The 15,404-nt window shown below is 36.7% G+C and overlaps 1 protein-coding gene across 6 annotated transcripts in view; it reads left to right on the top strand.

Annotated features, from left to right (window-relative positions):
• Tnpo-SR (transportin 3) overlaps positions 1–15,404 on the top strand; it is a 100,134-nt gene that overhangs the window by 47,859 nt on the left and 36,871 nt on the right. For 2 of the 6 annotated variants that reach the window (XM_083125035.1, XM_083125036.1), the window contains exons 9-10: positions 1,383–1,460; positions 8,171–8,239. The exons of 2 other annotated variants lie outside the window; for them this stretch is intronic. In XM_083125035.1, coding sequence (XP_082981161.1) covers positions 1,383–1,460; positions 8,171–8,239 — 147 coding nt within the window. The remainder of the gene's footprint in view (positions 1–1,382; positions 1,461–8,170; positions 8,240–15,404) is intronic. 2 more of the 6 variants (XM_083125040.1, XM_083125037.1) reach the window with 2 other exon arrangements.

The raw sequence follows: 15,404 nt of genomic DNA, 5'->3' as shown, positions 1-15,404 counted from the left end.
CGAGGTTCGCGCCATACCATGGGAACAGCAAAGGGCATGGATAGATGGGTACCATGTAACCACTCTCGTAAATATCGCGAGCATCTACAGCAACAGACATGAGGAGCCCACCCTTTATCTTGGTCTCCGATTTTGCATCCGAAATATAGCTCGTAAGCTTTCTTCACTATTGGTGTAATTGAGATTGGGTGAATTTACACTGCACTATTTTCAAATACCACACAAAACAATTACAATGAAACACACAACCTGACACACAACCTACACTTCCAGCGAACAGAACGCAACTGATAAAGACACAGTACAATAAGTAAGTCACCTTACCTCTTTAACAGACTTTTCTCTACTCTTATCTTATCTGGTAAAAAGTAAACAACAATGTTTGCTCTTTTTGGTGTCGTTACAATGGTTTCTTCATATTACGCATGAAAAACAGCCACACATGTTCTCTTGAAGAATCCCTGTATATCATATGGCGAAAAAAAAGCTTTGTCACATTTACTTCAATTTTGTGTTATTTCAAAAACTAGACGTGGTGGAGAAAAAAAAGAACATAATTTTCGTGTTCAGCAAGTCAAAAGACGTAGAAATAGGTTGTTTTCCGGTTGCGGCAAATTTCATTGTTCCTCAGTGTAATCCTCTATGGAACTTGTGTGCTGTCCATATGTTATTTGTGATTGTCCCTTCATCTACCTATGTATTTCATCTTATCTTCATTCATCCTCATCTTCACAAAGTAAAATAAATCAAATCAAAACCAAGCACTAAAGGACATATAATTTACCCTTTTTAAAGAATATATATTATATTTGCAAGTATGCACTGACACACACAATTAATTAGTGACTCTCCCAGCAAGCTATTATTTCAATACTTCCGAAACATGCTCTTTGAGATTACCCTAGAGGCAGCAAATAATAAATAGTAATAATAAAAAAATTACAACAATATATGAAGGTTTGCAACCACATTTAGATCCAAGGGTTCATGTAGAATTTTCCATTTGGATTGGGGGGGGAGTATAAATTTCAAGTCAAAATTACAATAATTCGCACCTTTGTGAAAAATTTTGACAGGGTAGGTGGTTAAGTCTTCCACAATATGGAAGACTGCCTACAAGACTGAGTCATCTTTTAGGAGAACGCTTGTCCTTCTGCTGTTCCATTCTCCAAAGGTTTGTGTTTCAAGTTCCAACCAGGCATCATCTTTCATTGTGTACCTTCTTTTATATATTTTATGTAACCATTATTCATATCATCTTCTCAGTAACCTAAAAGTGAAGATACTAAACTGAAGATAAAAACTTGCAAATATTTCCTGCTGTGTAGTTTGATAATAAATTTGACCAGTGAAAACTGCAAATTTCTCTTAATGCATTTCAGTGGTAACAAATCTAATGGACATAGAAATGGCGGTATTCACAAACAAAGTAATCACCGCTTAACACAGGAAAATTGGAGGTAAGAATGGTTGAAATACAAGATCCATATAGTGCTTATTTGCTTACAATGCTTATTAACTGCTGGAGCGTGTGTAGAAATTTATAGTTGCAGTATAAGATAAAGATATCTAGTTTGTATAATTCAGGCTTGGACCAATTGCAGCGAGTGCTCCATCTGGTGCAAACTTTCCATCTGCACACTGTACCTCAGGGCCAGTAAGCAGCAGAGCAGGAGTTTTGGGGCTGCTTGGATTAAGGAGTGAAAAATGATGTGATTTTAAGTCACCCTGTTTCTCGTTACGTGATTACTAGGGCTCGGGAAGTTTTTAGAGAAATCGTCTTATTTTCATTTTGCATTTTTCGGCCTTTTTTGGCTTTTAGATCATTTTTCAGTATATTTTCCCATTTTTATTGCATTTTTCTTAACTTTTGAGGCTTTGTTACTCCTCCCCTTGTTGTTTCGTGAATTTTTAAATGCATTTGCTAGCATAACTTACATATGTATTTAAATTTCCTGACATGATTCTTTTAGCAAGTTTGACATTAATCGAAAATACGGTCATTGTGGTAAATTTATTTTTCCTCCAGCAAAATACTTTGTATATAGCCTACTTTGAGCTCCCTTGGTGGCCTCTATTATCACTTTAATCTGTGGTTTTAAAGTAAAATTAGTCACAATATTTAAAAGAAATATAATCTGATATATGCAAAACACAAGATGACTGACTTAGTATACAGAAAAACCTTGCGGTGAGTCATTCCATGCCAAATCAACAGAGTCCGCAACCCGACCATCTCAGAATTTTCTGAAACTCTACTATTTGGTAGTCTTCATGAAGATATGGAATGCTGAGAAATTGTAACTTTCCTGTGTGGCGTAGTTATGGAGTTTTTGGGGCTCGAAAATATAAAAAAAAATGTTGATTTTTAGTCCACACCCGAGACTTTCGTGGATAATTGCTCTTAGCCTAATTGACGTAGAGAGCTGGTTGTAGTCTTGTTAGAAAGGACATGAAATAAGCTTTCCAACAGTGTATCACATCACTATATTTAGAATAAAATCTTTTCAAGGTCATCCACTTTGACCTTTGGACCTTGAACTTTTGAAGAAGTATATCTGTGATTTCCTTGGAACTGCAATATATTGTTAACACAAGGTTACACTATAGCATAACTGAAGTTGAAGTTGGAACGATTATGGGATAATTAATGAAAAACAATTTAATTAGTAAGTGTATTTTTTTCAGCCGGTCCTTTCCAATGGTAGTTTGCAACGTTGTTAAAGTGTACGTTCTTCCTGTAGCAGTGGAAGGGTCCACTTTTGTTAGAACATTGCACATTGGGACGCAACAAATGTCCAGTTGGACCAAATGTAGACATAAAAATGATCCTGATGGTCCATGAGGTTGAAGAAAGTTAATTTGTAAATCACCCGTGTCTTCAGACACGTTCTGAACACACACTAGCCACCAGTTGTTATATATACACAATTAAAATACCCAGTAATATCTGTAAATTCTAAGGCATTTGAACATATTATGAAACGATGTTCTATAAATTCATCACATGCAGAATAACGTTTCATATGTATGACATCTTTTGTAAAAGGAAATACTGCATGAACCTTTTGGATTTCTGGAATGGAATTAACTTTAGAAAATCGGTCACAGAACATTGATGCTTCAGTTTCATATTCTACATGTGTGACATATGTGAAATTCATATTTTTTTTATATTCGGCACTGCCTAATCATATAATTGTCTTGTAGTCATTATCTGGTCAATATATGGCCTTTGCAAACTTGCTCTTGTTACAAGTCTTTTTAACGTTCCACCAAGTTCATCACATGGGCTTTTTTCATGTGCTGTGAAAAATAAATGCCATTCGCTGGTACAGAAAAGTCATCCTCATGGTAGGCAACATTGATGAAGTTTTTTGCAATTTTTGTAGTGTTCTGCTGCTCCATCAGAAAAGCAAAATATCTTGGCCAGGTTGTCAGAACCAAATTTATCCTTCAAAAATGTAATAAGTACTTTCTATCATGCTATCTGATATGGCAACCAAATTTTCAGTTATGACTGTCTAAGTATTGGGATGTCCATAGGGATGTGACGAAGCTGAAAATTTACCGATGCCGATGTACTCACTGATAAGTTTTGGAACCGATACCGATGCCGATATTTAACAGATTCCGATACATAAGATTATTCAATAGAAGTGGGATGTTAGTTTCAGCATGACAAAGATAAATTTGCTATGTACATTTCTATTGTATATCATATGAATATACATATATATTCTCAAGAGATGCAAATGTACATTTCATCTAAAAAAAATGGTTATGTGAACCTTTATGAAGAACATAGATTCTCAAGAGATTTAACATTAGTACACAAGTAGTTCTTTGAAATGCAAAATGAATTCCTGTTCTTAATGCTGTAAATTTAATGCTAGCAGATTCAACTTCAGAAACACGAGTTTTTGAAGCACTTCTGGAAGTAATCTACTTCTCACGTGGAATAGTTGGTTCAGCAATGTACTGCTTTATTTCTGATTTTGAGGTAGGTTGTTCCTCTGAATGAGAGTTTGCAATAATTGTATTACAAAAACCCTACAAATGATTAAGAATGATAACCTAATTTTCAATAAATCTTACAAAATTTAAATATACTGCTGGACAAAGAAAACCGGACACTTTAATATTTGACATCTGAATTGCAATTACTTATGAATTACGCTCTCAGTTTGGTAGTTTTCTGTAACTTTCGTTTTTGTTCTAATTTAACTTATTAATGTATGTAGAACATCCTCAAAGTTTGTTTTCTGTTGAATATATTTCCAATAATTTAGTTAGCCTTCGAATCAGAATGTATGCGGTATCACAAAAAATGCAAGTGTCCGGTTTTTTTTGTCCAGCAGTATATAAAACTTATTAGAAGGTAAACTCTTAGTATAATCTGTACCGGTTTAAATATCGGATTTTGTCAATTTCTGCTGATTTTCATACATCTGTAATCGGCTTCGCCACATCCCTAGATGTCCGTAATAAATAGTGAATGGATGTATTGTTGCTTGACCATTATTCCAGTGAAAACCTTGTGAGGCATTTTGCAACACAAAGGAGTAATTTTTTGCAAAATCACAAAGTACAATGTAGTGCCTATCAAGAACTGTTTCGTTTAAATGCTTGAAATGAAGCTTGCATGAAGGAATGTCCGATCAGAAGAGCATTTTTTCAACAAGAATTTCTATAAATTCTTCTGCAGGCTTCATTTATGTTTCAAGTATTGATCTGTCTGTTGAGATCCACTGTTTGTTCCTGCTTTGGTGTTAATTTCCGGGTGATACTTATTAATTTCAAAGTATGGACTGTCAAGGTTTCCACGGATCTCAAAATCTTCAAGGCTTTCTAATCTGGATGATGCCATGATGCTGATGATCAAGCTATCTTACTTAAAAGAAGTCAGCTCAAATTAAAACTGTTACACTAAACACACTACCTATTCAACATTCTACCACACTTGTTCCAAACAAGACTCCTGCACACATTCTTCTTAACTTTCCAGTTGCAGAAGTAGTGCATATTATAGTGGAACCACGATCAAAACAACCTGCGCAGACCCGCGACTCCTGTGCACCGTAACCCGGCAGAAGGGGGGGGGGGAGTGGACCATGCTTCCTTATGGCCTGAGGTGGAGGGAAGAAGGGAAAGCTGCACGGGGAATTTTCGTCCCAAGGTTTTTTTTTCCTTGTGGTCGATCTAAAGCAAGTCTGCAATGCAATAGTGCAGTGTTGCAAACTCCCACTAGAAATGACCGGCTAAAAAAAATACACTTACTAATTAAATTGTTTTTCTTTAATAACCCAAATTTCAGTTATGCTATAGTGTAACCTTGTGTCAACAATATATTGCAGTTCCAAGGAAATCGCAGATATGCATCTTCAATAGTTCAAGGTCCAAAGGTCAAAGTGGATGACCTTGAAAATATTCTATTCTAAATATAGTGATGTGATACACCAGTGGAAAGCTTAATTCATGTCCTTTGAAACAAGATTACAACCAGCTCTCTACATCAATTAGGCTAAGAGCAATTATCCATGCAAGTCCCGGGTGCAGACTAAAAATCTACAATTTTTTGTATTTACGAGCCCCCAAAACTCCATAACTACGCCACACAGGAAGTTACAATTTCTCAGGATTTCATATCTTCATGAAGACTACCAAATAGTAGAGTTTCAGAAAAGTCTGAGATGCTCGGGTCAGAAATGACACTTTTTTTTCTCTCTTCTTGATTTGGCTAGAATGACCCCATGGTGTATTTTACGTAACCTTGAAGTAAAAATAAGGATAACTACATTAGCACTTAATTGCTTTTATCCCTATGCTTCAGTAGCATAATCCACCAATCAAAGCATTTTTTCAAATTATTCAACTACTTCCTTGTAATTTATGAAAAAGTCAAGCTTTCATTTTCAGAGTGAAAATTCTTTTTAGGTCATTTAAAAAATAATTTAGGTCATTTTTTTAGAATTTTAAGTTTTCTCAAGGTAATTTTTTGACATTTTTTAAGTTCATCACATTCCAACCCCTTAAGTTCATCACATTCCAACCCCTAATGATTACAATGCCATACTGCACTGTTACTCACAAATCAGATGGCGAGAGTGACGAAGCCTCCTGTCTTACTTGCCTCCCTCTCCACCCTCATGGAATGCTACAGTATTGCTGCTCACTTTGCCGTCCACAGGTGCATACAAGAGCTCTCTTACAGAAATCTGGTGGGTTGACCAGTCGTGGTATAATTCCTTATATTCTTTTTTTGTGGTACTTTCCATTACCAAAATAGGGAAACCCAAAGCTAAAATTTCATGATTTTTATGGCTGAACCAATACCCACACCAATGCTGATACTCTTGCCGAATCTCATCTATGCTTCAAATATTCTAATAATTAAAAGTTGTTCAAAATATTCATTAATATTAGTGTGTAAGTATTGCATTCCAATTACAAGCATCAATTTGTCAAGAGTATCGCTACAAATTATTGAAGAATTACATCCGAATATCAAAAGACCTCTTATATAATCACAAGATACAGTTTTCCCACACAATATGGGTACAAAATAAACGGAAACTTTGAATTTTGCATAATTTCCATGTTTGCAAACCCTGTAAGAGACCAATATACCAGTAAAGTATCAACCGGTATCGTTCAATAAAATTCATCTGATACTTACTGATACCAATATATCGCCATAGATATCGACTCAACCCTAATGGTTTCTCACTGTACAAACCCCAAAAGCTTTAGAAGCATACAGAATTGTCTTTTTTTAAGGTAACTCCTGGTCTTTAAGCCTGTATCAGCAGACTTTTCTTTGCAAAGTTTTTCACATTTTGAAAAACCACTACATCTGTGTAGAATTTCTCCTAGTGCATTCAAGGAATCATGCTACTTGCTTTTGCTGTTGTGTGTACCTGTAAAGGTCTTGTGATTTTGTAATCCTATATCTGATATCTGGACAACAGCAAACAAACCCACATGAAGATTCTCTTGAGTGCCCTAGAAGAATTCCAAGTGAATGTAATTTTTCAGAATTTGAAATATGATAGCAGTTTTTCAAGAAGACAGAAATTTTGGAATTGACTGGGTGACACCAAAAGTCCAGTGGCACCACGATTCTATTTAATTGAAAGTCTTGAAGATGGACATTTTAGGCCTGATTGTATAAAACAGTTGATCCTCGATTAGCCAGTAAAATTGATCTGCAGTCACGCTGAACTCTGATTTTGTGTTGTAAAAAAGTTGAACTGAGATTAAGTCCCTGCAATCTGCGATCAAAGTTGACCCGCGATTTTTCTACGATCAGCAGACATTGACCGTAGTTCAGCTGTTGTAACATGGCTGTACTAACAAATATTTCCTTGTGTTGCAAGTGAACGTATGCGGCAAGACGGGAGAATCAATTCATAAAATCCTGTTTCCATAATAATAAAGTAGAAGCATGCACAACGAGGTGAACAGTGATAAATATTCCTTCCATTTTTCTTTCTTTCCATATATCATGTGTCATTGTTATTTACTGTTTGAAATACCATGTATTCTTTTCTTGAAATTTGCCTTAAATGACTGCAGGAGCATATTGTAACATCGTTTAATTGCACGATCAGAGAAAAGTAACTTGAGAACAATCGAGTGTTGATACAAACCGAGAATATAACCTGCTTACATTTGTAACATATCATTGTAAAACTTGGGTTGGGATGAAGAGGGAGTATAAAAATATTACCATTTCACTTTACTGCATCCAGCCAAATGTTATTGCAATTCAATTTTGTCCGCAGAATGGAAGAGAGCAAGTAACTTTGGCTGTAGTGTATATATCTACTGCTTTATGTACCGAGCACGTTGCATTTTAAGTGGTAAAACTTTCTCTCCTCCCGATATATAAATAACACATATTTTAGTTCGAATATTATTGTTTTGGGCATAATTTACACCCAAGAGGACAAACACCATTGTTGTTTCAATAGGTTTAAGGTGGCTGCCAGGAGTAGAAAGCTGTCAGATAGCGCTCTGAAAATGACTGGCTTTTCGACGATCGTTGTTTATTTCTCTGTTATTTTACTGTGCACGAGTGTCAGGCCATTACTTCTGAACAGTGTCCACGGCAAAAATAATAGCCTTAGTGAATGGAAATGCAGTGAGAGAAGTTTTGTTTTTCCAGCGGCAGGCATCTTCCCGGTGCGCTTCCCAGCCTCGCTGAGGGAGACACGTTGTATGGACAGCGGCCAAGGTAAGCCCTCGCCTCACCGGCTGTTGAACTTTCTCTTCCTTGTGTTGTTGTGTGGGGACATTAAGTTGAATCCAGGCCCCATGCCGATGGGAAACCCGATTCAACGCTTACTAGCAAAATGTGCAGAGCATTACAAATAAACTCGCCGACTGCAGTATGGAGACTGCAGATTTTATGAAACGATGGTATTGCAATTACTGAGACGTGGCTTAACGACAGGGTTCTTGATTGCGAACTGCCATTTTCACAAAACTTCAACATATACATGAAGGATACAGGATCAAGGGGCAGTTGAGTGATGCTTTGTGTGAATAGCAAGTGGAAAAGTGTGGTGCGAAGTGACCTAGAGCGTGATTGTGAAATTCTATGGGTGGAGGTGCTTCTCACCAAAAAAAGCAAATTATTCATTGGCTGTTTTTATAGACTGCACAAAACTTGCCCTCTGGCAGTACTAGAGGCTTGCTACGATTCTGTGCTGTCAGCATCCTCTATGGGAGATGTAATTCTCTTTGGAGGCTTTAACCTCTCTATCCACTCCACGGCATTGCAAAAGACAACCAGGACAACTATTTCATGGATTACTTCATTCATGGCCTCATACTTCACCAGCACAACTTGCACAATACTCAGAAAAACAGCAACCATGACTACATTGTTTCCTCCCTCCCTTCAGTGCACGTCACCCCTTCAAGAAACCTTATCCCTTCGAACCACAAATCGCTGGATGTTGTATTTTGGCTCCCGGACCACCCGAGGAGTCAACGACCTCCCACCCCTGGATGCAAGCACCTTGTTTGGCACATAAAGCCCTGGAGCGACATCTGTTTGGTGCTGGATTGCATCCCCTGGACGATTCTGGAAAGTTGAAGTTTGGAGAAAGCGTGTGACATGCTGACAGATGTAATTCAACATCAAATCAAAAAAACATTCTTTTGTTTGCCGATGATTGCAAAATATACAGTAAAATATCAAATTTAAATGACATGGCACGTTTGCAAAAGAACTTAGATTCCCTAATAAAGTGGTGTCAAATATGGAACCTGAAAGTTAATCCTCAGAAATGTACCACCATGAAGAAAGAAAAACGAAAGTGACATGTCTGGATTTGCCACCTTGCCAAACGTATTTCTTTGACCCAAGATCAGGATTTGATCTAAGATTGACAAATCGACAGTTAGCTTTATACAACATGATAGAAGCTTGAATTTAGTTGACCCGGATCGTTGGTCAAATCTGATCTCCAGTTAGTGATGTTTATACAACCGACCCTTAGAGTCAAAAATGCAAAATAACATAGCATGAAGTGGCGCCAGTAGTTTGATGATTTTATGATGCTTTCAAATTGAGTAAACCTAGCACGAATATATATTGTATCTAAAGGTATCCATTTGGGGGTTACGCGGAGAGATGTAGTTCACTCTTATCAACTTACGGTTCAATTTTCATTGCAGCTTTTGTTCATGATCGATTTCGTCACCTGTCTGGTAGCTTTGTCAGGTTACCAGGCAGTACATGCCTCTCGAAGCTATCAGACAGGTGGTGAAATCGATCGAGAACAAAAACTGTGCGGGAAATTGAACCGCAAGTTGATTAGAGTGAACTAGTAGGAACATGTATGTGTAAGTTGCCTCTGTCTAATGCACTATTTTCATGTGAATAACTAGAGGCACATATTTTTCGTTAATATAAAAACAAAATTTCAGTACAAAAACAGTCAATTTCAGGTTCAAAAGTGGTAAATAAAATTTCTGTGTTATAGAGGTGAAAAATCTGATCAAAAGCAGATATAAAAATGACATTTTGCTTTTAAAGTTGTGTTTAAAGTTATAATCCTAAATTTGATTTAAAAACTGCACTTATTACACAAAATAAATATATCCCTTCTAATAGCACATTTATGTAGTTATCAGAGTATTAAGTTTATTCCTGTATAAAGTAGTCCATTTCTGCTTCTCAAATATTTACAGAAGAATTAATAAATTTTCTGTTAATTACATAACTTGCAGGATAATTCAAACTTCAGAAAAGTGTCGTGTTGGTAAATATACTAAATTTTGTGTTTAAGAGAGTGTATCGCATTTTGCATCATTTTTGCGACAAAACGGGACAAAATCCACCTCTCACCTTTCAGGAACATGGAAAATGCATGCCTCTAGGAATAACATAAAAACATGAAGAAAGAAGGCAATTAATGTTAACAATCCTAATGTGCTTAAGCACAGTAACATTGTAATTATGTAGGAGTATAACTATAATATTCTCTACTCTCAACAACATATAAAATATTATCTAACATTCTTTTAACAAGACTAACCCCATATGCTAATGAAATTGTAGGTGATTATCAATGTGGATTTAAACGTAACAGATCAACTACAGATCAAATTTTTCACATCAGACAGACACTTGAAAAAAGTGGGAATATAATCAAAATGTCCATCAGCTATTCATTGATTTCAAAAAATCATATGATTCGGTCAAAAGAGAGAAATTATATAATATATTAGTCGAGTTTGGAATACCTAAGAAGCTTGTTAGTATGATAAAAATATGCACCAGTGAAACAGAAAGTAAAATTCGTGTGGGTATTAATATGTCTGACAAATTTACAATTCATGATGGGTTAAAACAAGGAGATGCATTATCTCCATTGCTCTTTAATTTTGCCTTAGAATATGCTGTAAGGAAGGTAAAAGAAACTAAAGAAGGACTAAAATTAAATGGGGTGACTCAGTTGTTAGCATATGCAGATGATGTAGACTTACTGGGGGATGATGTGAATGCAATTAAGAATAATGCTAAAATATTTTTCAAAACTGCTAAAGAGATAGGTTTGGAAGTTAACAAAGAGAAAACTAAATATATGCTTACAGGCCGAAACCAAGTGTTAGGTAATAATCAAAATCTAATTATTGATAACAACTCGTTTGAACCAGTTTCCAAATTCAAATACTTAGGAGTAATATTAACAAATGAAAATTATATTAAAGAGGAAATAAAAAGTAGACTTCATTCAGGAAATGCATGTTACTTCTCTCTTCATAAACTTTTGTCTTCTCGTTTAATATCTAAGAAACTAAAAGTTAAAATATACAAAATCGTAATTTTGCCTGTAGTATTATATGGATGTGAAACTTGGTCCCTTATATTGAAAGAAGAACATAAATTGAGAGTATTTGAAAATAAGATCCTTAGGCAAATCTTTGGACCTAAAAGGGATGAGGAGACAGGTGAGTGGAGAAGGTTACATAATTTAGAAGTACATAATTTATATTCATGTCCAGATATTATTAGAATAATTAAATCAAGAAGACTTAGGTGGGCAGGCCATGTGGCACGAATGGGAGAGGAAAGAGGAGTTTACAGGATTCTTGTTGGGAAACCTGATGGTAAGAGACCTGTAGGAAGGCCAAGACGAAGATGGAGGGACAACGTTGAGATGGACCTAAGGGAAATCGGTAGGGATGGAAAAGAGTATATAGAACTTGCTCAAGATAGGGAAAGATGGAAGGCCTGTGTTGCTGCAGCCATGAACCTTCGGTTTTAAGAAGGCTAGGGAGTTAGTTAGTTAGTTATAACTATAATGCTAAAGAGTACCAAACCTTACCACCTAACCTACTCACATAAGCATATAGGAGTAGGCTGCAACATTTGTTATCCGCAAAAGACACAGTAAGTAATGAGAAAATCTATTCAGTATGTGCTTCTAAGCATGTATAGAATTCGATTCATGTAGAAAAAGAAGTGGGTAATCGTAATGATATTGGAACTTGTGCCAAATTGTATACATTTGAGTTCTTTACACCTGTATACATGCTTATTATACTGTAATTAGTAGTTGTGCTCAGTGTAAATGCTAAGAAGTAAGCTGTCTGCTTTGTAGAACTACTTCACTTCTGAAATCTTGTCAGAGCATATAAAAATAATTTTAAAATCTAGAGACTAATATGACAGTAAAATACTTCTCACATCACGTGCCAGCAACATACTTGTTAAAATCAACACAAACAGCCAATAAAAAACACTTCTAAAGTTTTTCCAAGCTTTCGATTCCATCTTGGAATCACCATCAGCGCTAGCGGAACTTCAACCGCATCTATTTTGTCGTTTCTCAGCCAGCCCTGATGATGATTCCGAGATGGAATCGAAAGCTTGGATAAACTTTTAGTGTTTTTTATTGTTCTTGTGTGTTTTGTGTTGATTTTAATAAATAGAAAATAATGTTTGAAAACTAACAAATAAAAATTATTCAAAATGTTAGCATTCGTCAGCAACTACATGCATCAGTTGACCCAAGTTTTCATTAGGTCAGTGAATGCAAGAAATAAGAGTTTGCATTTTCGGAGTCGTTGGCTACCTCTACCCTGAGTGATGAGTACAATGAAGGATATTGGGAACTGGTGTTAGTGTGAACGTCACACACCCATTGCTCGGCATCTTTGGCTCTTGCTGCTGTTGTCGGTGGCCTGTGAGAAAAACTGGCACCCCAGAGACATTGGGAGGCACCGGACAGGTCACTGGCCATAATGTCGGGTGGCAACCGGTGATGGAGGCAATTTGGAGGACAGTGACGCTGGATGTGATTCTCCGGATCCCAGATTGGCTCTTTGGCTACTTGCTCCTGCTGGACTGGAACCACTGAGGTAGTGTTGAGGACTAAATGCCACCTGGTATGTCACTATCTGTCTGTGTGTCTCGGCAAGTTACGTCGATGTTCTCTGCAAGTCTCTTCAAAAGATGTTGTTCCAAGCAAAAGACTAATATGTGGCTGAACTTCTACTGAAGAGCCTTCTCCTACTGTTCCAGAGAAGAAGATGTAAGGGACGAGATATCAACCATCACTGAACTAGCGATAAAGCATGGATACACTGAACATCATCTCTCCGTGTGATGCAGTAAAGCAGAATTCCAGGTCACACAACTCACACAACCACAACTCCCCTATCGTTCCACATCCAACTGACTTTCCAAAGCCCTTCTCTCCTATAACATCCAAGTAGCGCACAAACCAACTGCCAAAATAGTTGACAGACTAAACAAGCATAAACATACTTCCTCTTCCCCCTCCACAACCCAGGTGTCTATGATGCAGAGTGTGAGTGCAAGGCTCATTACATCGGCAGATCCATCAGATCAATCAATGAGAGAATTCAGCAGCACATAACAAATGCAAAAAAAATTCCAACCCACCACGGGATTTGCAAAATATATCTAATATGACAGCCACAAAATCAAGAAGTACATATCAAGCACAAAGTGCAGCCACTCATAGACACTAAAATCAAGGTAACGCATGCCATGATGCACTTCCAACCTAAACTGAACACTGATAGCTGACAGTCAAGCACACCATATGTGGATTCCCCTACTGCAGCAACTAACACCTGTGAACAGCTGACGACATGGATGCAGGCATATAGGCAACAACAGTGTATCTAATGGCAATCGAGGAACCAAAAAACAACAGAAATGCACCAACTTTCTCTGTAATTATCCAGCTGTTCAGGTGGGATATCCCTCGGTGCAGGTGGAAAGTTCCATTGGAGTTGCATTCACTGCCAGCAAGGACCATTGTCTATCTGACTCTGCAGAACTGAGTGGAAATTTCTTATCTGCTCGGCTCTGCATCTGTTGGAAGTTCGGGTGAATGGGCATTTAGCTGGTGAGCTTCAGGATGGTTTTTCAATAAGCGAAGATTGTGAATTTTATGCTCCCAATTCCTTCATCATTAGATTCTGTGAAAGTGTCATGTGGTATTTTTTTGACACTACAAAATAGCCAAACAATAGAAAAGTATTGCCTGTTCTCGGAGAGTAAATATCAATATAAAGAAGTAGGGATGGGACCAATTAATCGGTACTCTATCGGTATCGGCCGATATAGGCATATCGGTGTATCGGTTTTATCGTTAAATTAGCGATTATTTTACCAATCCAATATATCGATTATTATCTGATAATGTATTGCAAAATTCTGCCATTTTGTTCTACATTTTATGGATAATCTCCATGCCCTACTTTCTAAAAAGGTAAATGTCTAAATATGCAATTTCTCTATAATCTGCGATCCTAATATTTCTTCCATGTGCTGCCATCTATGATTCCTTATTTCAGTTATTGGCCATATGGTTTTCATGTGTGGGTAAGTAACAACTGTTACAAAACTGCCTCAAGGCTGCAACACTAATCAAGTGAGCATTTTTGTTATTTTGAAGATGGTGCCTCCTATACACATTTGTACCAGTGAAGAGGAGTTGTTTCTTGCCCTCTGCCAGCCTAAAACTTACAGAAATTTCTCTGCAAATGAAAATTCAATATCTCTGTGTATGCTTACCACACCAGCAAGTTTACTAATACATAGAGCCACATATTTTTGGTAAATATAAAAGCAAAATTTCGGTACAAAAACTGAGTCAATTTCGGGTTCCAAAGCGGTAAATAAAATAAAATATCGGTGTTATAGCGGTGAAAAATTGGATGAAAAGTGGTATATAAAAAGACATTTGCTTTTAAAATTGTGAATATAATCCTAAATTTGATTTAAAAACTACAGTTATTCCACAGAATTAACATTTCACTTCTAATATCCCATTTATGTAGTTATCAGAGTATTAAGTTTATTTCTGTGTAGAGGAGTCCAGTTTTGCTTCTCCAATATTAACAGCAGATTTAATCAATTTTCCGGGAATTGCATAACTCTCAGGATAATTCAGACCTCGGAAGGTGTCGCATCGGTGAATAAACCCTAAATTTCGTGTTCGAGAGTTAATTTACCTTTTTGCAGTTCATTTCGCATTATTTCGTGACAAAACATGGTCACAAAATGCATCTCACACCTTTCAAAAACATGAAAAATTAACGCTACAATGTGTTTTTTCAAATTTCGTTTTTTTCATCAAAAACGAAATATGCATGCCCCTACTAATACAGGAAGAAGTTCAACAATAACCTCAGTTCGTAGGCAGATGGGTGGAAAGACCTTCGTAGTGGCTCATATGTGACTGCACGTAGAACCCAAAGACTTATTCTTCTTAACGTAAACAGGCACTGGCCCAAAGTTGAAAATATATGTAGAGCAGCAATAGGTCTGTGCTAAAATGCAGCAAACCTGTGCAACCCTACATACAGAAATCTACTACATAAGAAACAAAACCAAATTAAGGTTA

This window comes from Lepisma saccharinum, chromosome 7 (assembly GCF_977018435.1).
Source record: "Lepisma saccharinum chromosome 7, izLepSacc3.1, whole genome shotgun sequence".
Classification (NCBI taxonomy): domain Eukaryota; kingdom Metazoa; phylum Arthropoda; class Insecta; order Zygentoma; family Lepismatidae; genus Lepisma; species Lepisma saccharinum.
Note: the sequence above shows the minus strand (reverse complement) of the source record. Positions and strands in the feature narration are given on the sequence as shown.